The 26347-nt window shown below is 44.7% G+C and overlaps 1 protein-coding gene across 1 annotated transcript in view; it reads left to right on the top strand.

The window, feature by feature from the left end:
• The window catches only part of ube2kb (ubiquitin-conjugating enzyme E2Kb (UBC1 homolog, yeast)), a 72395-nt gene that overhangs the window by 8056 nt on the left and 37992 nt on the right, over nucleotides 1–26347 (top strand). Inside the window, exon 2 of the mRNA XM_078399646.1 lies at nucleotides 23514–23607. Within this exon, the coding sequence (XP_078255772.1) occupies nucleotides 23514–23607 (94 nt within the window). The remainder of the gene's footprint in view (nucleotides 1–23513; nucleotides 23608–26347) is intronic.

The following is a 26347-nucleotide window of genomic DNA, read 5'->3' as shown; positions in this document are numbered from 1 at the left end:
ATGCAATACTCCAAATGCGGCCTAACCAAAGTCCTGTTAAACTGCATCATGACTTTCTGACACTTGTATTCAATGCCTCAACCTATGAAAGCAAGCATACCACATGTCTTCTTTACCACTCCATCTACTTGTGTTGCCACTTTTAGGAAAATATGCTCTTTGACTCCAAAATACCTTTGTACATCAATGCTTTTGTGTCATACTATTCATGTATATTCCCTTACGTTTGACCTCCAAAAATGCAACACTGCACACTTGTTCATATTAAACTTCATTAGCCATTTCTCCACCCTTTTCTGCAGCTGATCTGTATCTTGCTGTATACCTTGACAGCCTTTGACGCTGTCCTCAACCCTAGTAGTCTTGGTGTAATTCACAAATTTACTAGCCAACCCATCTATGTTAATGTCCAAGTCATTTATATATATCCTAACAGCAGAGGTCTCAACACAGATCCCTGTGGAACTCCACAGGTCGCTGACCTCCATCCTGAATATTGTCTGTCCACCGCAACGTTTTGTCTTCTATCAGTAAGCCAGTTCTGAAACTATACAATTAAGTTATTGTTAATCCTGTGCCATCTTAATCTTTTGGATCAGCCTACCATGAAGGACTTTAACAAATGCCTTACTAAAATCCATGTAGGCAACAGTCACCACCCTACCTTCATCGATCACCTTCATCACTTCCCCAGAAAACTCGGATCAAGTTAGCCAAGACATGAGCTGCCATGTACAAAGTCATGCTGATTGTTCCTAATTAACCCATTCTCTTCCACATGGGAGTAAATCCTATCCTGAAGCATCCACTCCAAGAGCTTCCCTACCACTGACATGAGGTTCATTGGCCTATAATTTCCTGTATTCTCTTTACTTTTCGTAAATAAAGAAACAACATTAGCTACATCCAGGCCATCAGAACCTTGCTTGTGGCTAGAGAAGACACAAAGATCTTCTTCAAAGCTCTTGTAATCACCTCTCTTGCCTCTCTCCTGCATAAATCTCATCAGGTCCTGGGGATCTATCCACCTTGATGCTCTTGAAGAGCCACCGCCATCTTAATCTCAAACTACTCTTGCATACTGATATTCACCACAGTGATCTCATTGTCCTCCATATCCTTCTTCATGAAAGTAAATGCAAAGTACTCGTTTAGTGCCTCGCCTGTATCCCAGACTCCACACACAAATTCCCTCCTTTATCCCTAGGTTGTCCTACCTGGTTTCGCTCTTATTTTGAATATGTGTGGGATTTTCCTTAATCTGACTCGCCATAACCATTTTGTGGCTCTTTTTGGCCCTTGTGATCGCCCGTTTGATTTATTTCCTCCTTTCGTTATATTCCTCAAAAGCCCTGTCTGATTCCATCTTCCTAAACCATGCATGTGCTTTGTTTTTGACTAAATTTACAACCTCCTATTTCACTTAGGCAGTTTACACCCCAGTGGTATGAATATTGAAATCTCTAACTTCAAGTGACCCTTGCTTTCCCTCTCTCTCTATCCCTCCCCCTTCCTAGTTCTTAGACCAGTCTGACTGTCCCCCTGATTAAATGTTATCTCTGTATGCTTTGTTGTCACTTTCTCCAAGTTAACAATGATCTATTCTACAGTTTCCTTGAGCTACATACCCTTTGATGTCTTGTTTTCACACATTACACTTCCTTATGTCTGTGTCTCTGTCTCCTTTGACTCTTTGTCTGAAGAACGGTCTCGACCCAAAACGTCACCCATTCCTTCTCTCCGGAGATGTTGCCTGAGTTACTCCAGCATTTTGTGTCTATCTTTTACAACCTCTTTGGTCATCCTAGATTCTCTTTCTTTGCCAACCTTATCCCTCCTCCTCACTTAGAACATGCCAGTTCTCAACTTCAATCAAATGGCCTTTAAACAACTCCCACATGTCAGATGTGTTGCATAGTTAAACCAAAGATGGACACCAAATGCTGGAGTAACGTTGCGGGACAGGCAGCATCTCTGGAGAGAAGGAATGGGTGACGTTTTGGATTGAGACCATTCTTCAGGCTTGTATGTCAGCTAGTTTCATAAGATGAAATTTACTGGGTTCTGCTTCCTGTGCTCGTGGGGAAAAAAAAGACATAAAAGTATGTCCAATTGTCCAAAAAATCTGCTCGTCTGGTACACCAAAGTTCTGAAGATGCTGGAGTATCTGGTCTTTATCGTAGCGGGAATCATTTGACTCTTTTTTGGAGCTGCATGCACAATCCATCTTTTGCATCACCACTTCACCTTGCAGCAAAGTTACAGATATGTAAAGAGAATTTGTGACAGATCAAATTGATTTGCAGACCTGCTTGTCTTAACAGTCAAACCAAAATGACTGTTCTTTGACCACAAGGCAAGTTAGGAAAAAGTTAGTTGCCTTATTGGTTATAGCCCACCTGTTAATCTTTTGGAGCAATATTTATGTAGTTGTTAGTTAGATGACTTGCACACAATCTAATCTGTTTCTATTTATCACCCACCGTCTCAGTCTCCAATTTTCACCCATCCTGGCTCCATCTATTTGTCATCCTTCACCCCTCCTCTGTCTACCTATCACCTACTGGCCCTGTCTCATCCCTCTTTTTATATAGCTATCTCCCCCTTCATTCTCACTTATGACCCAGTCTTGGACCCGTCTACATCTACTATCCCTGTTCCCACCACAGCTGTTGCTTGACCCACTGAGTTCCTCAGCAGTTTGTTTTTTACATGTATCTTATTTTTCTCTCCTTTTCCTTGTTTTAATCTATTCCATTGTGAAAGTAGAGAAAAAAGCTAGTATGAATGCTTATAGCTCAGTAGTTCAGTAAAGTATTATCCTATTTTAATATCACTATTGAATGGCGCAATCAGAACAATTTTTCAGTTCTTGATTTTTTTAATTTTCCCTTCCCATCATCCAATAATTCACTTCATAGAATGAATACATTTAGCAGTTTATTGACTTGCCTATCCAAATTTAGCAACTGATTTCAGTGACAGATGGAATTATTGGATACCTAAAAGGACAAACTTAATTGTGTAATTTCAACAATGCATCAATAAGACAAGCCAGTGGAGAGGTTAAGGGAAGTTACTTCATTAGAAAATGAAACAGTTCCAAACCAGAGTGAGCAAAGCTGGTGAATTCTTCATTTGTCATGGAATTATTGAAGAAAATGTAATGTAGACAATAGACAATAGGTGCAAGAGTAGGCCATTCGGCCCTTCGAGCCAGCACCACCATTCAATGTGATCATGGCTGATCATTCTCAATCAGTACCCCGTTCCTGCCTTCTCCCTATACCCCCTGACTCCGCTATCCTTAAGAGCTCTATCTAGCTCTCTCTTGAATGCATTCAGAGAATTGGCCTCCACTGCCTTCTGAGGCAGAGAATTCCACAGATTCACAACTCTCTGACTGAAAAAGTTTTTCCTCATCTCTGTTCTAAATGGCCTACCCCTTATTCTTAAACTGTGGCCCCTGGTTCTGGACTCCCCCAACAATGGGAACATGTTTCCTGCCTCTAACGTGTCCAACCCCTGTAATAATCTTATACGTTTCGATAAGATCCCCTCTCATCCTTCTAAATTCCAGTGTATACAAGCCTAGTCGCTCCACTAAAATCCTGTGTGTACAAGCCTACTCGCTGTACTAAAATGATAACCGTACAAACAAAATTGTGTAAATTAACCTGTTAGTGCCACCCCTGAGTATGTTCGGGTCATGGCCAATAGTGATAAAAAAACATGACAGTGACCAGGTTAATGTTAGAATTTGCATTTATGATTTTGTTAGAATTCTGACTTGCCAAACTGTAGTCATTTTTCCAAAAACAAGTGGAGGTTTAGAGGGGGGTGTGTCACAGAGAAATACTGTGGGTGCTCAATCTCAAAACAAAGGTTTGTTGGGAAAAGTGAATGGATTTGACAGCATCTTGAAATTAACTTTTAAGGTTGATCTTGTATTAATCCCATTGTCATGTCAAGCTTATTGTCATAGGCACAAGTGCAGCGAGGTACAGGTACAATGAAAATCTTACGTGCAGCAACATTACAAACATATAGACTGACAACACCAAAAAACATAAATTATAAGTATATTAGCATGAAAACATACTTGCATCACAGATTAGCTTGGGAACAGCTCTGTCCAGGACCACAAGAAATTGCAGAGAGTTGTATTGATGTATGGTATTATCTGATCTGATTGGATAGAACTTTTCACTGTACCCCAGGTTATGTGACAATAATAAAACGAAAACAGTAAAAAGAAAAAGACTGCAAAAGCAGTTAGAAAACAAGTCCACAGTAGTGTCCATGGTGGTTCGTGGTGTTCTGTTGCTGAGGTCGGATTACAGTTGTGCAAGTTGGTTCATGCACCCGATGATCATAAGTAGAGCCAGGATTTTGCCATAAGTGCCTTTTCATGCCTTTTTTGATGATTTCAGCAAGATAATGCCCTTTTCACGATCGAGTGCCTAAATCTGCCTTTTTTTTGCCGTGTTGACGTAACTTACAAGAAAATTTCCACCACTGGGGTGAAACCGGGGGCGCCACCATCGGTCGTTCATTTGTAGGCAGTGGAGGAGGCCCCGGTATTTTGCATTCAGGCTGTAAGTGGGTGTTAAGTGGTGAATGGAGAGGAGTGGATGGGGAAGGGTCCAGTCTTTTCAAACTGGAGTCAGGATGTGAGTAGGTGTGAAGTGTTGGTTGGGGAGGGGGGGAGGGGTACCAGGGTTAAGATTCTGTTTATCGAACCTGCAGTAGAACTCGTTCAGGTCGTTGGTCAGCTGACGATTGTCCAAGGAGCGGGGGGTTTTCCTCTTGTAGCTTCTGATTTCTTGCAAGCCCTTCCAAACTGAAGAGTCATAGCTGAGAACCAAAGATACTAGAGGAACAAGATGGACCACTCCGTTGAAATCGCCATTACTGAAGTGTAGTACGCAAAGGAGCGTAACGGCCGCCATTTTAGTTGACAAAACCTACCGCTATGCCTCTCGCAGTGCAATCAGTGTTTTGGCGGAACAGTATGTGTGATGATACCATTAAAATGCAGAATATTTCTCATCTATCAATTCACAGATTTTTGTTATTTTTCTTTAAAAATGTTTCTGCAAGTTTCTGCCTACTAAAATGGCGCTATGACATACTACGGTTTTTAGGGTCGAGTGGTCTATCTTGCTCCTCTAATATCTTTGCTGAGAACTTGCTCTTCAACTTCTCAGAGTACCTTTCCTTGGCAGCTCTGATTCCTCTTCTCAGCTTGTACTTGGCCTGCCTGTAGAGGTCTGCATCCCTGCTCCTGTAGGATTTACCCCTCAAGCGTCAAAATGCCTAAAGTCAAGTCAATGCCTTATTAAAAAAATGGAACGATTTGGTGAGTGTACGGGAGTGATATATTCTCTACAGTCAACTGTGTGCTGTTTTGCAAAGCATGTGAGAAAGCAGAGAATCATGAGAAGAAATATTTTGTCTCCCAGCATGTACAGACAGCTAAACACAAGTTGGCGGCAGAGAAACTGAAGGCGGGAAATAAGCAAGCTTGTCTCCTCACTACATTTACTGCTGGCTCCAGTCGCAAATCTGAATTTTTGAGTGATCTGTACAAGGCATTCATTGATGCTGGAATTGCACTGTGGAAATTGGAAAACAAATCTCTGAGTTTTTTTTAGAGAAATACAGAGAGGAACATATACTGAATGAGTCATCATTACAGAAAAATGATGTTGACAGAAACTTCAACATTGTTGTGCAGAAAATTAGAGATGAAGTTGCATGCAACAAAATATGGATCTCAATAGACGAGACAATATCTGTGGGGAGATATGTTGCCAATGTGGTCATCGGTACACTGGAGGCAGGTCAACCATCAAAGGAGTATTTGTTGACATCGGAAGTATTGGAGAAGTCAAACAGCTCAACTATTGCTCAGTTGTTTACATCTTCTCTTGCTGTACTTTGGCCAGAAGGTATAAAACACGAAAATGTTTTTCTGTTTGTGACTGATGCAGCTCCGTACATGAAAAAAGCTGCTCGTGCTCTTAAAGTTTTATTCCCCAAAATGTTGCATTTGACATGCTTAGCTCACGGACTTCATAGAATTGCTGAGCACATACGTAGCTTGTTTCCAAATGTTGATCGCCTAGTTTCCACTGTCAAGAAAATCTTCCTCAAAGCAGTGCAGTTGTTGAAGGAAATGGCACCCGAGATTCCGCTACCTCCTCAGTCCATTTTGACTACGTGTGGTACATGGCTCACTACTGTACTCTACTATGCTGCAAATTTGGAAAAGATAAAATAAATCGTCAACTGTTTTGAAGAAGAGGAATCTGCTGCAGTCAGGATTGTCAGTGAAATCATGCAGAAAAAGTCCCTCCAACGCAATCTTGTGTTTATTGCTTCCAATTTTGCAAACTTCCCACAAGCTATCACTTCCCTTGAGAAACATGGTGAAACATTAGTGAATAACTTGCAGGCTTTCAACAAAGTAACTGACGATATTCGTAAAGGTCCTGGCGATGTAGGTTAAGTCATACAAGGAAAATGTGAGAGAGTGATTTTAGGTAACAAAGATCTTGAAGAAACACAAAACATAACTAAAGTTCTCAAAGGCAGTTGTTATGCACAAGATAACATCATGAATATAAAGTCTGTAGCTTGTTTCGGGTATGCACCAGTGACAGCTGGGGTCGAAATAAGTTTTTCACAACTGAAGCATATTATGTCTGACAGACGGCATAGTTTAACACCAAATAATTTGAAAAAAATGCTCGTAATTATGTGCAACCAGGCAACTTTGGTCATTTAATGTAGTATACCTTTATATTATCATTTTTAACCATATGTTGGTGGGGGAAATACATGCTTATGCCTTTTTTTTGTCAATAACTGCCTTTTTCGTGCCTTTTTTGTAATTTTATTATGCCTGTTTGCCTGCCTATTTCAGAGATTTTTAGTGCCTAAACATCCTGGCTCTAGTCATAAGAAAGTAGCAGTTTATTAACCTGGTGGTGTGGGACTTCCGGCCCGATGGTAGCAGTGAGAAGAGGGTGTGGCCCTGCTGGTGGGAATCCTGAATATGCAGTTCTCTTGATGTAGTGCCTCGTGTAGATGTTTTATCTGGTGGGTTGGGCCATGATGGAATGGGCTGAGTCCACTACTTTATTTTTAGTTTTTTGTTTTAGAGATACAGTGTGGAAACAGGAACTTTGGCCCACCGAGTCTGCGCCAACCAACGATCATCCATACACTAATTATATCCCACAAGCTAGGGCAATTTACAGAAGCCAATTAATCTACAAATCTGTAGGAAGGAACTGCAGATGTTGGTTAATTCCACCACTGACCCACCAATGAAAACAAGACAAGTGATTTCTCAACTTCCCCTTTCTCCAGACAACAATTCAGTTCCTTGGTTTTGTTGATGTTGGACGAGAGGTTGTTGTTGTGGCAACAGTCTACCATGTGCTTGTTCTATTTCCTGTGCATTGACTATTCACCACTCTGCCAATAACAGTGGTGTGTTAGCAAATTTGCAGGTGGCATTGGAACCGTGCTTACCCCACAGTCATGACTGTAAAGAGAGTAAAGCAGGTGGCGAGTCATACAGGCCTGCAATGCAGATTGTGTTGATGGTCAATGAGAAGATTGTGTTACTAACCCTTACTGAATGAAGTTTGCTCACGTGGAATTCAAGGATTCAATTGTAAAGTGAGATACATAGGTCCAGTTCTTGGCATTTGGTGATGAGTTTGTAGGGAGTTATAGTGCTGAATGCTGTAGTTAATGAACACCTGATGTAAGTATTCCTGTTATCCAGATTGTCCTGAACAAAGTGAAGTGCCAGTAAAATAGTATCTGGCATTGACCTGTTGTGACAATAGGCAAATTAAAGTGGATTCTAATATGTTCCAAAGCAAGATTTGCACCATAACCAATCTATCATAGCACCTCATTGGAGATGTCAGTGGATGCAAATGCTACCGAATGGTAATTGAGGCAGGTCACCATGCTCTTCTTGGGTACTGGTACAATAGTGCCCTTTTGAAGCAGGTAGGAACCTCGGACAGCAAAAGTGAGAAGTTGAAGATTGTAAGGTTGAGAATAATCAGCCATGATCACACTGAATGGTGGTGCTGGCTTGAAGGGCCGAATGGCCTACTCTTGCACCTATTGTCTATTGTCTATTTAGCCACATGTGCCTTCTGGATAGTTTTGCATAGTTTTACCCTCTTGAAGGATAAAACTTGACTTCAACCTTGGAGACTGAGATCACAGTCGTAGAGGTTGTGGGGGCTCTTGTAAGTGTGTCAATGTCCTCCCTTTCAAAAGCATGCATAGGAGGCATTGAGCATCCAGAAATTATGCATTGTTGCCATTTATGCTACTCATTTTGTCTTATAGCAAGTGTTAGTGTGCAAGTCTTGCAGCAGCTTTTGAGCTTCTATCTGTGATTCCAGCTTAATCTGGAGTTATCAAGTTGCTTTTGATGACCTTCAGAAGGTCATACCTGGACTTCTTGTATGATTAAAGATCACCAGTCTAAATACCTCCGATTGAGATTACAAATTTTCTGATTCATCCAGAGCTTCTGGTTGGGAAGACCTTTGTGGGATTACACTTGACCATGCAAAACTTTATGAAATTGTTGATGACTGTGACATATTCACACAGGTCTTCTAATGAATCCTTATGTGTGGCCCAGTCTACCGATTTGAAGCAGTCCAGTAACTGTTTTTCTGCCCAAGACCAGCTCTTCACAGTCCTCTTCGCTGGTGCTGAATTCTTTAGTCTCTGCATGTTCACAGCAAGAAGTGCAGCCAGCTGACCAGATTTTCCAAAGTGCACATGAGGAATGGAGCAGTCGGCATTCCTGATAGTAATGTAGCAGTGGTTAAATGTGTTAGGTCCTCTGGTGTTGAAGGTGACATGGTAGTTAGGCAGCTACAACTTCAAACTAAACTGACCTCAAACGTCACCTATCCATTTTCACCAGGGATGCTGCCTGACCGGCTGAGTTACTCCAACATTTTGTGTCAATCTTTGGTATTAACCAGTATCTGTAGTTTCTTTTTTTCACAACTTCAAACTAGTTTGTCTGGTTGAAGTCCCCAGTGCTGAAGAGGAAGTCATTGGGGTACGCCGTTATGCACTAGCTGAACGTGGCTCTCAATTCCTTAGGTGTTAGCTTGATATCTGCTTGAAGCGGGGTGTAGACTGCAGTTGGGATGATGATGGAGAAATTTCTTTGTAGGTAGAATGATTAGCATTCAACTGCAAGATGTTCCAGCACGAATGGGACAAGACTACCAAATTTGAACACCACGATGAGTTTATCACAAAGCAGACACTGACCTCTTTTCTTTTACATGATGTTGCCGTCCAGTCCATACAGTGGATGGAAAAACTTGGATTGCAGTGCATTGTCTGGAAATTTGGGGATGAGCCATGTCTCTGTGAAACACAGTATACAGCAGTCCTCGTCCTTTTAATACAGCAGTCTCCCTATTGTGTCTTCTATTTTATTCTCTGGCGATTTGGGTGTTGGCCAGAAGATGTGAGGGAGGTGGAGTTAGGGGTTACATGCCTTCATTACCTTTATGCCTTCATTACCTGAAGACCTCTCTGCAACCATGTGCTCTCTTACAATGGAGGCTTCTCCATTGCTTTCAGGTGCCCTGCTGGTGTTTCTGGGAGTCGGGTCTGCTGGCCAATCGTAAGGTCACAATGCATTTAAAAGTCCATTTCCTACTTTTGTTGTAGATTTCAGCTATAAAAGGGCAAAATATGAGTGTACATGTGTTAAACTAGGTGTTAAACTAGCTAACTAACAGGGATGGCGATTTTCAAGTAGAATAATGGGCAGGAAGTAAAGCAAAGCTGAAAATGGATGAAAGGGGTCTGGATGAAGGGGTATTTAAGGAAGCGAATAAAAGCATTAGTGACAGTGGCACAAGTGACATTGACAGAGTCAACAGTAATGAGAATATCATGGAGGATGAATGAGAACACAGCAAATGCGTAAGGAATAGTAAGATTAAGGCTCTTCTCTGCATGCAGCATTTGCGACTAGAGAGATGATTTGATGGCACAAAGAGCAATAAAGGTTATTATTAGATATGGTTACAAGGTAACCAGGGCTGGAAATTGAATATTTGGGCGTATTTGAAAATTTAAGGATAGACAGAAAGAAAACCAAGATCAGGTAGATTAGACCGAACATCGAAAATGTGTCTCGATTTGGACTTTCGTGACCCATCTCTGGTATCTACTTGAAATTTGGCACAGATTTAGATTAAAAAATCATTGAGAAGTAATTCATAACTCATCAGTGCAAAAGGTTGCACATTAATTAATTAAGCAAATTAGAAAAAGTTAGCCGCGGGCTCTGTCGATCTGCGAGACCTCGCTCTGGCCTGCTCCGGTCCCGGCTTCTCCGTGGCTTTCCGGGAGCTCAGAGAGAGAATTCTGAACATATACTGCAGGGTTTTGCCAGGCTTTACTGCAGAGATATTCTGTTTGTGTTAATATGAAAACTAAATTGGACGGAGAACTTCTTAATCTGTGAATTCACGTTCTTAAATTGGTATCGGTGAATGCACTCTTTATTTAAAACATTAATTCAAGGGATGTGAGCATCACAGGCTGTGCCAACATTGAATTATTCATCTCTAGATGCTCTTGAGAAGGTGCAGGTGAGCTGCCTTCTTGAATCGCTGCAATCCTTGTGTTGTTCATGAGTGAGTGAGTTCCAGGACTATGACCCATCAACAGTGAAGGAACAGCGACACGTTTCCAAGTGGGGATGGTGACTGGCTAGCAGGGCAACTTCCAGGTGGTAGTGTCCCCTTGCACTCGGGGGAGGGGGTAATGAGGACCGACGTAGTCACAGGGGGCCCGCTTCCAATGGACATGGGAAGGGTGGTTTGTCGAGCGGGGGTGAGGGCGCCCTCTAGCCCCTCCACCAGCACCCTTGGGCCGTGTATCTTCCCGGGATCCCCTGGGACTATGGTATGTTCTGCCCCAGTGTCCACTAGGGCCAACCAGCGCTGTACATTCCCCCCGCCCCAATGTACTGCAACGGGTACGTATGGCCACGGGTCTCCCTGCCGGGAGAAGGGCTGCCAACTATATTTGCCGGGGGACCTGGCCACACCCTTATGGGAGCGGGGCAGGGGGTCTCCATCCCTCACCCCCTCCCCCTGTGGATGCAACCCCATGGGTATTGTGACTGGCCATCTGTAGGGTGTCAGGGGGAGGGTCGAGAGAGGACATCATCCCTCTTTCTGGGTATCATCATATCATATATATACAGCCGGAAACAGGCCTTTTCGGCCCTCCAAGTCCGTGCCGCCCAGTGATCCCCGTACATTAACACTATCCTACACCCACTAGGGACAATTTTTACATTTACCCAGCCAATTAACCTACATACCTGTACGTCTTTGGAGTGTGGGAGGAAACCGAAGATCTCGGAGAAAACCCACGCAGGTCACGGGGAGAACGTACAAACTCCTTACAGTGCAGCACCCGTAGTCAGGATCGAACCCGAGTCTCCGGCGCTGCATTCGCTGTAAAGCAGCAACTCTACCGTTGCGCTACCGTGCCGCCCATTTTGGTTCCTTTCTCCCCAGACTCGCTCGTCCTCCCCTGTCAGTGATCTTTCCACAAAGCATAGATGGTGGGAGTGGGTATCCCAATCCACCCTCTCCTTAGGGAACCCAGCGCTCAATGAAGCTATTAACATCTCCTTACGGCTGAGATGGGGGCCGAGATGGAATGTGCCCCGGTCCCCACTTTACCATGTTCTATCTTACGCACTCGGCTACTGTAAGGACCCCCCAAATGTTCCAGCCCCTCCAGGAGAACTAGGGCCTCCCCCACAGATTTTGCCTACGGACAGTCCCAAAAGAGGCAGAAGTATACCTTTCAAGTGAGGAGCTGCCGTTTTCACTGAGAATCCAACCATGGTGGAGGTTAGCGTTCACTCCTCAGGGAATCCCAGCTGCCCATTATAAATGCCACTGATGAGGGCCCACTGTCTGAGAACACTGCTCCCCTCGTCCACCGTGGGCCACTCCTCTCGAGACCGGGTCCCAATCCAGCAAAGAGGGGGTTCGTACCCAGCGAACAGGGCTGGCCATGGTTAAGCATTGCTCTAAATTTTGCTCCAATTCAATTATTCGCTGCTCTTCCCCATGGCCTCGTGTTGGTTCCTAATTAAGGTGGCTAGCAACCTGAAAGCCCCCCCCCCCCCCCCGTTGACTCCCCCTTTTATTTTGGCAAATCCACTATCCCGTAGGACCGAAACAACATGGTAACCCAATTTTGGGGATGGGTCTTGTCTGACCAGCCGACTGGCCACCAGGAGATTAGCCAGAGCCCCAAATCCCTTGGTATTGTCAGACTACCCTGGAATGCGGTACTCCTCTGGACCGTTTGATTTCTTTTTACGAAACATTATTCTATTCGTCAGATCCTGCCGACTACGCTAAATATTACAAGGGAACAGGTTCAAGGATCTGTGTAATAGAACAGAAAAAAGGCACACTCTTCCGTTAAGTGACAAATCAGTTTTATTGGCACGAGAGAGAGCAAAAACAATACTTATCTTGGTGTGCGCGGGGGCCTATCTTACAGCAGCACACCTCCCTCGCGTCCTCCGTCTGCGGGGCTGATCGCAACCCAGCCCTTCGGTGAACCCCTCTCGTCAAGAACTACCTTCTGGCTTACCGGCACCTGCCTTTATAAAGGCAGAAATCAGTTATTGAAATGACCACCTTGGCCAATAGCGCTGCTTCCAAATTCAAACTACAACCAATGGCAGGGGACTGCATCCGAGCAAGGCCCCCCCCCTGCATCCTTTGGAAACAGCACTATCGGCTGCAGACTGGCGCGTAAAACAATACACACAGCGCTACAGACTTGGCATGCAAAGCAATACACACAGCGCTACAGACTTGGCGAGTAAAGGTAATAACACACGGCACTGCCGGTTTGGCGCGCAAAGTTTTAAACAGCGTTGTCAACTCGTGGGATTTTAAACAAAGAGCTGTCGGCTGCAATGCTATGGGTTCTAAATATAGTGCTACTGCCTACAGCACAATGGGGTTTAAACATGGCGCTTTGGGCTTTAAATATAGCGCTATGGATCATAGACTGTTCGGGCAAAATTCTCGTATAACAATCGGTGATGTGAAAGGTACAATTAATGATTTTGAGGTAAAGTATCCCCAAAGTAAGAGTGATCAAAAGTATAGTAGAATTTCAAATTCAGCTTGAGAACGAGCAATTTATGTTTAAAACTGGTGTCCTAAACATAAAGCCAACCACAATGGTACGAAGACAAATGATTGAAATCAACTGGGAAAATTGATTAAATAGTGAGATGGTAGATCAGCAATGGCACATATTAAAGCAGATATTTCACAAATCTCAGCATCGAGGAGAGATTTTTGAGTCCTGGCTGACTGAGATATATGAATACACAGACGTGATGTGCCGGATGGATATCTGGAGGATGGCTAATGTCTGGAGGATAAGAAGGGCTGCAAAGTAAAGCCTTGCAACTATGGACGTAAGCCTGACATTTCTGGTAGGAGAGTTACGAGAGAAGAATCTGAGGGATAAGATATACATGCATTTTAAAGGACAGAGGTCGATAAGGGATAGTAAGCATGGTTCTATGTGTGGGAAATCGTATCTCCTGAATTTGATCACATTTTTTAAAGAAGTATTTAAAGGACAGAGGTCGATAAAGACGCTTGGTGAGGCAAGGCCGTAGTCTAACTGGACTTCAACAAAGCTGCGTTGGAAAGTTAGTTTGCATGGGGTCCAGGACGAGCTAGCTAACTGGATGCAGAAATAACAATGGTTAGAAGCAGAGGGTGGTGGTGGTGGAAGATCGCTTTAAGGATTGGAGGCCTGTTACAAGTGGTGAATGCCAGGGATTGGTGCTAGGCCCATTGCTGTTGTCATCTATATCAATTGTTTGGATGAAAATGTACAAGGTATGATGAGTAAGTTTGCAGATGACATTAAAATAGGTTGTATCGTAGACAGTGAAGGTGGTTATCAAAAATTACCAACTGAACTGTAATCAACTAGGCTAGTGGGATGAGGAATGGCAAACGGTGTTTAATTCAGATAAGTGAGAGGTGTTGCAGTTTGGGAAATCCGACCAGAGCAAGACGGTAGCGCAGCGGTAGAGTTGCTGCTTTACAGCGAATGCAGCGCTGGAGACTCGGGTTCGATCCTGACTACGGGTGCTGCACTGTAAGGAGTTTGTACGTTCTCCCCGTGACCTGCGTGGGTTTTCTCCGAGATCTTCGGTTTCCTCCCACACTCCAAAGACGTACAGGTATGTAGGTTAATTGGCTGGGTAAATGTAAAAATTGTCCCTAGTGGGTGTAGGATAGTGTTAATGTGCGGGGATCACTGGGCGGCACGGACTTGGAGGGCCGAAAAGGCCTGTTTCCGGCTGTATATATATGATATGATATGATATGATATGATAAGACCTTCTCAGTGACAGTAGGGCGATGGAGAGTGTTATCGAACAAAGGGATCTATCAGTAAAGTACAGTAAACCCTCGTCTTTACAGCCCTCTTTATAACGGACTTTGGTAAAAGCAAAGTGTTTTCAGAACACAGGCTGCTAGTTACACCATGGAGGCGACTGAAATTGACAAGGCATTGATATTAACAAACAATCGACTGCTTCAATCGGCACTTAACTCTATTAAACAATGTAACAAACAGCGCTTATTATATTTAGCTTAAAGTAAAAAAAACATTTTTAGTTGTTAAAATTAACTTTGTACACAGCAGGGGGTTAGTGTCATTGGAAGGAGAAACGGAGTTAATGTTAAAGATCGATGTCCTTTCACCCTGAACTTCAGACGGGCAGTTGATTGTGGGGATCTCATTTAGAGCAGGACACTGCTCATCCTCACCCTCAATGCTGCAGACCTCTCCTTTTTCACTCCATCTCTGAACGTGGGAATCAGCAGCAAGGGCAGCGGTTATTTCTGTTCCCAGCTGCGCTGGACAAGGTGGTGCCCGGTGGCCTTCTTGGGCAGCTGTGCGGTGAGAGTGGTCTCACTAGGCTCCAGGATTCTGACCCAGCACCCGGGCAGTGATGTCAATGGGGGATTAACCCTTACTTGTCATGGCAGAGAATTGCCAATAATGAACAACATCACCACCCCCCTCCCCCCATGATCCGTTATAATGAGGCTTTACAGTACATAGTTCCCTGAAAGTGGTGTCGCAGATTCAGGATGGTGAAAGCGGCTTTTGGCGCATTGGCATTCATTAGTCAAGGAATGAAGTGTGGAAGTTGTAATGTTATTTTACAGATGTACAAGATATTGGTGTGACCATACTTTGAGTATTGAGTTCAATTTTTGCTGCCCTATAATAGGAAACATGCCATTATGGTGGAAAGGGTGCAGAGAACATTTATGCGGACATTGCCAGGACTCGAGGGCCTGAGCTAAAGGGAGAGGTGGCGTAGGAAAGGACTGCTCCCTGAAGCGCAAGAGGCTGAGGGTCAATCTTATCAAGTCACGAGGGAAATAGATCAAGTGAATGCACAGAGTCCTTTTCCCAGGGTAATGCAATTAAGGACAAGAGGCATATAGAGTATGAGAGTAAACTGGTGAACAATATAAAAGCAGACAAAGAGATTTGGCAGGTAAGTGAAAAGAAAAAGGGTAGCAAAAGTTAATGTTTAGGAAAGAACTGCAGATGCTGGTTTAAATCGAAGGCAGCTAGAGTAACTGAGCGGGACAGGCAGCATCTCTGGAGAGAAGGAATGGGTGATGTTTTGGGTCGAGACCCTTCAGACTGATGTCAGGGGAGTGGGCGGGACAGAGATAGAAAATAGTCGGAGACAGTAAGACTGGTGGGAGAACTGGGAGGGGAGGCGTGGAGAGAGAGGGCAAGCAAGGCCTATTTGAAGTTAGAGAAGTCAATGTTCATACCGCTGGGTTGCAAACTACCCAAGTGAAATATGAGGTGCTGCTCCTCCAATTTGCGCTGGGCCTCACTCTGACAATGAAGGAGGCCCAGGACAAAAAGGTCAGATTGGGAATGGGAGGGGGAATTAAAATGCTGAGCAACTGGGAGATCGGGTAGGTTAAGGCAGACTGAGTGGAGGTGTTCAGCGAAACAATTGCTGAGCCTGCGATTGGTCTCACCGATGTACAGGAGTTACCACCTGGAACAGCGGATACAGTATATGCGGTTGGAGGAGGTGCAATTGAACCTCTGTCTCACCTGGAAAGACCGTCGGGGTCCTTGGATGGAGTCGAGGGGGGAGGTAAAGGCACTGGTGCTGCATCTCCTGCGGTTGCAGGGGAAAGTACCTGGGAAGGGGGTGGTTGGGGTGGGAAGGGACGTGTTGACCAGGGATTTGTGGAGGGAATGGTCTCTGCGGAAAGCAGAAAGAGGTGGAGATGGGAAGATGTGGCCAGTATGGAGATCCCGTTGGAGGTGGCGAAAATGTTGGAGGATTAAATGCTGTATGCGACGGCTGATGGGGTGGAAGGTGAGGACAAGGGGGATTCTGTCCTTGTTACGAATGGGGGGAGGGGGTGCAAGAACGGAGCTGCGAGATATTGAGGAAACCCTACCGAGAGCCTCATCTATAATAGAAGAGGGGAATCCCCATTTCCTAAAGAATGAGGATATCTCCGATGACCTGGTATGGGAAAACCTCCTCCAGGGCGCAGATGCGGCGTATGAGGAATTGGGAGTAGGGGATCGAGGTTTTACAGGAAGCAGGGTGGGAAGACGTATAGTCCGGATAGCTATGGGAGTAAGTGGGTTTGTAATAGATGTCGGTCAATAGTCTGTCTCCTGTGATGGAGGCAGTGAGATCTGGAAACGGTAGGCAGATGTTGATCCAAGTCAATTTCAGTGCAGGATGGAAATTAGTCGTGAAGTTGATGAAGTCAGTGAGTTCTGCAGGTAGAGTTCGGGGATAGGGCCAGTGTACAACTGAAACGGGGATTGTTTGACGTACCCTACAAAGAGGCATAGCGTGGCCCGTGCGAATGCCCATAGCAACGCCTTGGATTTGGAGGAAGTGGGAAGAGTCGAAGGAGAAGTTGTTGAGGGTAAGGACCAGCTTTGCAAGGTGGAGGAGGGTATTAGTAGAAGGAAAACGGCTGGTTCTGCGGTTGAGGAAGAAACTGAGAGCTTTAAGACCTTCCTGGTGGGGGATGAAGGTGTAGATTGACTGGACATCCAAAGTAAAGATGAGGGAGTGGGGGCTTGGAGAACGGAAGTCATTGAAGAGACGAAGAGCGTGTGAGGTGAATTGGACTTAGGTAGGGAGGGATTGGACCTGGGGGGATAGGATGGAGTCGAGGTATGTGGAAATTAATTCAATGGGACATGAACAAGAGAAACAATGGGTCTGCCACAGATCCCCCAACCCTTCCGAATTTGGCGGAAAGTTTAGGCTTTCTTATTTCATTTCCGCCATTCCGATTTCACCTCACATTTTTCCGCAAAACATGTGCCTCGCCCCTCGCCCTGCTTCTCGCCCCGCCCTGCCCCGCCGCTCGCCTCACACCGCTGGCCTTGCCTTGCCGCTCGCCTCGCCTTGCCGCTGGCCTCGCCTCGCCTTGCCGCTGGCCTCGCCTCGCCTTGCCTTGCCGCTGGCCTCGCCTCGCCTTGCTGCTGGGCTCACCTTGCTGCGTAGCGCGAGGCCCGTTGATGAGGGGGGAGGGGGCCAGGGGGGTCGGGGGATGGAGGAAGGGAGTGGGGGTGGGAGGGGGGTGGGGGTGGATGGGAGGGGGGAGGAGGGGAGGGGGAGTGGAGGTGGGGGGAAAAGTTGGGGAGGGCAGGAGTGGGGGGAAAGGGGAGAAGGGAGTGGGGGGAGGTGGTAGTGGGGGGGGGTAGGGCAGGAGTCAGGGGGGAAAGGGGGAGTGGGGAGAGTGGGGTTTGAGTGGGGGGAAGGGTAGTGGGGGTGGTGGGAGGGAGGGTGAGGGGTGGTGGGGAGGGTAGTGGGGGGTGGGGGGGACATGGACTGTTGTGATTTGCTGTTGAAGACCACTGGAGCAAGTATGTCTTCAATGAATTTAGGTATGTGCAGTTTTAAATGAAACTCTTTCTTCATAACTTAGTCATACATTTTGTGTAAGGATAAAGCAAAATAGAAAAAACTAAACAAAACAATTTTTTCTTTGTGTTGTGAAAAGTATCTCTGTTCAATAACCTTTCTAAAAATAGCAGGATATACTCATGATAGGCCTGACATTGTACATGTAGTCAAAGAACTACAGACAGTTGGAAATAATAGGGGGAGGGATGGTGGGTGTTGAGAGAGTAAGGAGGCATGACTATTGTATGGGTGGGGAGTATCCCTGTAGGAGGGGAGGGGGGGGGGCAGGAGGTCTATTTCAGAGAGGAGGGGGGCATGAGGACTATTGTATTTTGTTTGGAGAGGAAAGTAAATGTTGGTCTCTTGGCAGGGGAGATTGAGGAACTAATAATGGGAAATTGAAAACTGACAGATTCTAAATCAATATTTTGGGTTGGTCATATTAGGACAATATAAGCATCCTAGTAATAAAACAGATAATCAAAAAGTTGTAGGGAGGATTTTCTTCATCACTAGAAAAAAATGTTAGGCAAAGCATTAATGAGTGGTGCAGCGGCAGAGTTGCTGCCTTACAGTACCCAATGCCAGGTCCAATCCTCACTGTACTAGATGCTGTATATTCTCCCTGTGACTGCGTGAGTTTTCTCTGGGTGCTCCGGTTACCTCCCACACTCCAAAGATGTACAGGTTTGTGGGTTTTGGTAAAATTGTAAATTGTCCCTCGTGCAAGTCACAGAGTGACACAGTGTGGAAACAGGTCCTTCGGCCCAACTTGTCCACACCGGGCAACATGTCCCAGCTACACTAGTCCCACCTGCCAGCATTTGATCCATATCCCTCCAAACCTGTCCTATCCATGTACCTGTCTTAACTGCCTCTTAAATGTTGGGATAGACCCTGCCTCAACTACCTCCTCTGGCAGGGTGTTACATAGAAACATAGAAAATAGGTGCAGGAGTAGGCCATTCGGCCCTTCGAGCCTGCACTGCCATTCAATATGATCATGGCTGATCATCCAGCTCAGTAGCCCGTACCTGCCTTCTCTCCATACCCCCTGATCCCTTTAGCAAAAAGGGCCACATCTAACTCCCTCTTAAATGTAGCCAATGAACTGGCCTCAACTACCTTCTGTGGCAGAGAATTCCACAGACTCACCACTCTCTGTGTGAAGAAATGTTTTCTCATCTCGGTCCTAACAGACTTCCCCCTTATCCTTAAGCTGTGACCCCTGGTTCTGGACTCCCCCAACATCGGGAACAATCTTCCCGCATCTAGCCTCTCCAACCCCTTAAGAAATTTATATGTTTCTATAAGATCCCCCCTCAGTCTTCTAAATTCCAGCGAGTACAAGCCCAGTCTATCCAGTCTTTCCTCATATGAAAGTCCCGCCATCCCAGGGATCAATCTGGTGAACCTTCTCTGTACTCCCTCTAAGGCAAAAACGTCTTTCCTCAGGTTAGGAGACCAAAACTGCACACTATACTCCAGGTGCGGTCTCACCAAGGCCCTGTACAACTGCAGCAGAACCTCCCTGCTCCTAAACTCAAATCCTCTTGCTATGAATGCCAACATACCATTCGCTTTCTTCACTGCCTGCTGCACCTGCACGCTTGCTTTCAATGACTGGTGCACCATGACACCCAGGTCACGTTGCATCTCCCCTTCTCCCAATCGGTCACCATTCAGGTAATACTCTGCTTTCCTGTTCTTGCCGCCAAAGTGGATAACCTCACATTTATCCACATTATATTGCATCTGCCATGCATTTGCCCACTCGCCTAATCTATCCAAGTCACTCTGCAGCCTCCTAGCATCCTCCTCGCAGCTAACACTGCCACCCAGCTTCGTGTCAACCGCAAACTTAGACATGTTGCATTCAATTCCCTCGTCCAAATCATTAATATACACTGTAAATAACTGGGGTCCCAGCACTGAGCCTTGCGGTACCCCACTAGTCACTGCCTGCCATTCCGAAAAGGACCCGTTTATTCCTACTCTTTGCTTCCTGTCCGCCAACCAATTTTCTATCCACCTCAACACTGAATCTTCAATACCGTGTGCTTTAAGTTTGTACACCAATCTCCTATGTGGGACCTTGTCGAAGGCCTTCTGAAAGTCCAGATATAACACATCGACTGGTTCTCTCTTATCCACTCTACTAGTTACATCCTCGATAAATTCTATAAGATTCGTCAGACATGATTTGCCTTTGGTAAATCCATGCTGACTTTGTCCGATGATTTCACCACTTTCCAAATGTGATGCTATCACATCTTTAATAACTGACTATAGCATTTTCCCCACTACCGATGTTAGGCCAACTGGTCTATAATTCCCCGTTTTCTCTCTCCCTCCCTTTTTAAAAAGTGGAGTTACATTAGCTACCCTCCAGTCCTCAGGAACTACTCCAGAATCTAAAGAGTTTTGAAAAATTATCACTAATGCATCCACTATTTCTGAGGCTACTTCCTTAAGCACTCTGGGATGCAGCCTATCTGGCCCTGGGGATTTATCTGCCTTTAATCCATTTAATTTACCTAACACCACTTCCCGACTAACCTGGATTTCCCTCAGTTCCTCCATCTCATTAGACCCCCGGTCCCCCGCTATTTCCGGCAGACGGTTTATGTCTTCCTTAGTGAAGACAGAACCAAAGTATTTGTTCAATTGGTCTGCCATCTCCTTGTTCCCTATGATCAATTCACCTGTTTCCGACTGCAAGGGACCTACATTTGTCTTAACTAATCTTTTTCTCTTGACATATCTATACATGCATCCACCACCCTTTGTGTGAAATGATCACCCTTCAGATCCCTATTAAATCTTTTCCCCTTCACCTTAAATCTATGTTCACTGGTCCTCGATTCTGGGAAAGCGACTCTGGGCATCTACCCGATCTATTCCTCTCATGATCTTGTAGACCTCTATAAGATCACCCCTCATACTCCTGCGCTTCAAGGAATCAAGACCCAGACTACTCAACCACTCTCCATAGCTCAGACCCTCTAGCCATGGCAACATCCTCGTAAATCTTCTCTGTACACTTTCAAGCTTGACATCTTTCCTATAACACGGTGCCCAGAACTGAACACAATACTCTAAATGCAGCCTCATCAACGTCTTACACAACTGCAACATGACCTCCCAACTTCCATACTCATTAGGCTGGCTGATGAAGGCCAATGTGCCAAAAGCCTTTTTGACCAGCCGATCTACTTGTGACTCCACCTTCAAGGAACTAAGCACCTGCACGCCTAGATCCCTCTGCTCTACAACACTACCCAGGGCTCTACCATTCACAGTGTAGGTCCTGCCCCTGTTAGACTTCCCAAAATGCAACTCCTCACATTTCTCTGCATTAAATTCCATCAACCATTCCTCAGCCCACTTGGCCAATCGATCAAGCCTGCTGCAATTTGTCACAACCATCTTCACTACCTGCAAAACTACACACTTTTGTATTATCTACAAGATCTAGTGTGCAGGGATCGCTGGTCGGTACAGACACAGTGGGTCAAAGGGCCTGTTTCCATGCTGAATCTGTAAAGACTACGGTCAAACTAATGGGTCTAAAGGTTAGCAAGTGTCCAGACCTGATGATCAACATCCTGAGGCATTAAAGTAGCTGAATTCTGGAGAGGTCCAAGGGGATTGGAAGATGGCAAATGTTATGTCTGTTCAAAAAAGGAAGGGGACAAAAACCATATTGGTCTATTGCCTCATTATTGAGGTAATATTAGGACATTTGGAAAATCTTAAGACAGGCAGCATTGTGAAATGGTTTAATGCAAAGGAACTTGTATTTGACAAAGTCGGATGAGGCCTTCGCACGTGTTTCCTCTATCCCGTAGCTCTGCTTCTTGCTTCCCCTCTCCCCAGTCGTAACAGGGACAGAATCCCCCTAGTCCTCGTCTTTCACCCCATCAACTGTCGCATACAGCACATAACCCTCAGACATTTTCACCACCTCCAACGGGATCCCACCACTAGTCACATCATCCCATCTCCACCCTGTGTCGCTTTCCACAGAGTCCGTTCTTTCCACAACTCCCTGGTTCACTCATTCCTTCCTACACAAACCATCCCAGAGTACCTCCTTAGGTACTTACCCCTGCAACCGCAGGAAATGCAACACCTGTTCCCATACCTCCTCCCTCAACTCCATCCACGGATTCCAACTGGCCTTTCAGGCGAAAGAGAGGTTCAGTTACACCACCTCCAACCTCATCTACTATATCCGTTCTTGGATATATCAGTAAGACCAAGCGCAGACGGGGCGATCGTTTATCTGAATGCCTACGCTTCATCTGACTTGGCCTACGTGATCTTCCGGTTGCCAAACATTTTAACCTCCCTTCCAATTCCCATACTGACCTTTCTGTCTTGGGCCACCTCTACTGGCAGAGTGAATCCACAGGCAAATTTGCCTGGGCAGCTTACAACCCATTCAACTCAGTATGTGTATATTGATATCTCTAATTTCAGGTAACTCCTGCATTCCCTCTCTCTCCACCCCTTCCCCTCTCTAGTTGTCCTGCTAGTTTCACTGTTCGCATCCATATATCCCTTCATAATCGCCGCTTCCACAGTCACCAATGGACCATTGTGAGCACCACTTTTCCTTAGTCATCGGTGCTGGCTCTGATTTGTTCTGAAGCTTTTCATACCTCTAGTTTTCCTCGCCTCTGTCAATCTGAAGAATGGTCACCTATTCCTTTTCTCGCGAGTTGGTGCCTGAGCCGCTGTGTTGCTCCAGCATTTTGTGTCTATTGTGTTTGGCAAACTTGCTAATGTTTTTTGAGGATGTAATGAGCAGTGTATATGTAGTGTATTTGGATTTCCAGAAGGCACACGATAAGGTGTCATAGCAAAGTTTACTACAGAAGACCAAGTGGGTTTGTGGATTGTAGCAAGTATGCAGGAATAGCTAGCTAACCAGAAAGAGTTGGGATGAGCATTTTCAGATTGATAATTATTAACGAATGGGATGCCAGACGAATTGGTGTGATAATTTTATATAATTGTTCAGCATTTTCATTATTTTTAGCATATAGTTGCATTGCATAATCACACTCCTGCGGGGGTTTTAAGATCTCCTGGCTTCCTCCTTGTTAAAGACATTCTACCACTCCTTTTCTTTGAGTCTTAAAACCCGTGTAATGTTAATTATTCCAACTCTGATGAAAGGTTATTGGCTTGAAATTTTCTGTTTCTCAACAATTGCTGCCTGACAAACTATTTCCTGCAATTTCTAATATTTCAGAAATTAATGTATTTCATTATGGTGAAAAATTAAGTTGATTGTCACATGCCTAGAAAATGTGATTAAACTGTGAATGAAAGTGATGATTCTTCAGGTGCAGTTGTTACTCTAGTGTTTGGAAACGTGTTCTATTTTTGTGCTTTTTTTAAGACCAGCAAGAATCAAATAAAAGTAGAACTCGTAGATGAAAACTTTACAGAATTGAGAGGGGAGATTGCAGGGCCTCCTGATACACCATATGAAGGTAAGCGACAATGTTATTCTGTGAAAATTTGGCTCTGAATGCTGAAGGATAATTTTAATCAATTAATTCTAAATTGCACCGTAACTATTTTCATTTAAGGGTTTTGCACGAACATAAGGGTTAGAGAGAAGATTTTTTTTGTTATGAATATTTGCGGAGGATAGGTTTGTTAAATTATCTTAAATGGTTTTTAATGTTGCAGTTTCTTGGGGAGCTATTGAAATAAATGTTTGGAAAAGTAAGACAAAAAAGAAAAGCCATTAGACCCAGATCGTACACAGCCTTGGATATGGCAGAGGAGTTTTGAAATAGCACCAACATTAACTATGATTTTTCGAAACTCTTAAATGCGAATTGCCTTAAAGAATTGGAGAGTGACAAATTTTAAATCCTTTCAAGTCAAGTCAATTTTATTTGTATAGCACATTTAAAAACAACCCACGTTGACCAAAGTGCTGTACATCAGTTCAGGTACTAAGAAACGAACATACAATGGCACACAAACATAACAGCACATACATAAACAGTTCACAGCGCCCCCTCAGAGGGCCTCAAACGCTAGGGAGTAGAAATAGGTTTTGAGCCTGGACTTAAAAGAGTCAATGGAGGCGGCAGTTCTGATGGGGAAAGGGATGCTGTTCCACAGTCTCGGAGCTGCAACCGCAAAAGCGCAGTCACCCCTGAGCTTAAGCCTAGACTGCGGGATAGTGAGTAGCCCCAAATCGGCCGACCTGAGGGACCTGGAGATAGAGTGGTGGGTTAGAAGATTTTTGATATGGGGGGAGGGGCAAGCCCGTTTAGGGCTTTGTATGTGAATAGGAGGAGCTTGAAGTTGATTCTGTACCGTACTGGGAGCCAGTGGAGAGAGGCCAGAATCGGGGTGATGTGGTCCCTTTTACGGGTACCCGTCAGGAGTCTCGCTGCGGCGTTTTGGACCAATTGTAGGCGGGACAGGGATGATTGGCTGATCCCAGTGTATAGGGAGTTGCAGTAGTCTAGGCGGGAGGAAATGAATGCGTGGATGATTTTTTCAATGTTGTCAAATTGGAGGAATGGTTTGATTTTAGCTATGGTACGAAGCTGGAAGAAGCTGGCTTTTACCACAGCGTTGACTTGCTTGTCAAACTTTAATGCAGAGTCAAATATCACGCCCAGGTTTTTGACATGCGGTTTGACCAGGGAGGATAGGCTTCCAAGGCTGCCTGTTATCGTTTTGATGGAGTCGGGGGAGCCGAATAGGATGACCACAGACTTGCTCTCGTTTAGTTGAAGGAAGTTCTGTGCCATCCAACATTTTATGTCCTCAAGGCAGTGCATGAGGCTGATTAAATTTGACCGGTTGTTGGGTTTCAGGGGGAGATCCGCATAGCAGTGGAAAGAAATGTCGTGCCTTTGAATGATTTGGCCGAGGGGGAGCATGTATAGAGAGAAGAGAATGGGGCCTAGGATGGAGCCTTGTGGAACCCCGCAGGGATTCCACAAGGGAAAGGTTGTAATATGGCATTGGGTGGGGAAGGTCATTGAGGAGAAAAGAACATTGCAAATTATAGGCTATCTCTATCTGACTCGGCATGTGCAAGATTGTCTGAATTGGATAATTGTAAGATTTTAAAATATTTCACAGACTTAAATGCATTCTATGTCATTGGATTGTTATTTTAATATAATGCAACACCATGTCTGAGAAATCTACTGCAGTGCTATTGAGTAACTTCAGAAGTACTATAAAAATGGCCTTTTTACCTTCCTTCTCACCATTGAGTGCCCTAATGGTTGCTTTCTGTGAAGCAGCAATATACTTGTACAATTAATTTTAAATATTACATTAGCTGCTTGTGATTTGTGGTTGTGGATCTATCGTCCACAGCATTCCCTTATGAAATTGGGATCTGCGCTGGGTCCACTGTGCTGTGAGAATCTATGGTGGGTCTACTATTGTTTGTCATTCAAATGGTTAACATAGATGTGAATGTAGGTTATAATGTTAGTATATTGCAGATAGCAAAATTGGTGGTTTAGTGGACAGTGAGGAAGCTTATCTGAGTTTTATAAAAGGAATCTGGATCGACGAGGGAATTGGGCCAAGGAAAAGCAGATAGAATTTAACTCAGATGATGATGCATTTCGGTAAGTCAAACCTGGCCAGTATTTACACAATAAATGGTTAGGCCCTGGAGAATGGTGTAGAGCAGAGAGACTTAAGGATACAGTTCCCTGAAAGTGGTAACACAGGTAAATGGGGTGGTGAACAAGCCGTTTGGCACACTTGTCTTCGTCATTGAGGGTATTGAGTACAGGAGTGGAGACATTAGCTGTGCAAGAAATTGGTGAAATCATATATGGAGTATTGTGTAGAGTTCTGGTTTATAGGTAGAACATTGTTAAACTGGAAAGTGTACAGGAAAGATTTGCCAAGATATTGATAGGACTCAAATGTTTGAGTTATAAGGAGAGGCTGAATTGGCTGGGACTTTTTTTCCTGGCTTGTAGGAGGCTGAGAAGTGACCTTTTCAAGGTATACAAAATCGCAGGAGGCATAGATAAGGTGATGGGTTGCTGTTTTTTCCAAGCTAAGAGATGTCCAGAACTAGAGGGATAGATTCATGACGAGAGCGGAAAGATTTAAGAGACCTGAGGGGGCATTTCTTCACACATGGACTGGTGTGTATTTGGAATAAACTGCCATAGAAAATTGTATAGGAGGGTACAATAGCGATATTTGAAAGAGTTTTGGACATGT

The sequence above is a fragment of the Rhinoraja longicauda genome, chromosome 1 (genome assembly GCF_053455715.1).
Source record: "Rhinoraja longicauda isolate Sanriku21f chromosome 1, sRhiLon1.1, whole genome shotgun sequence".
NCBI classification, from domain to species: domain Eukaryota; kingdom Metazoa; phylum Chordata; class Chondrichthyes; order Rajiformes; family Arhynchobatidae; genus Rhinoraja; species Rhinoraja longicauda.
The sequence above is the reverse complement of the archived record's forward strand: the minus strand, read 5'-3'. Positions and strand labels throughout refer to the sequence as shown.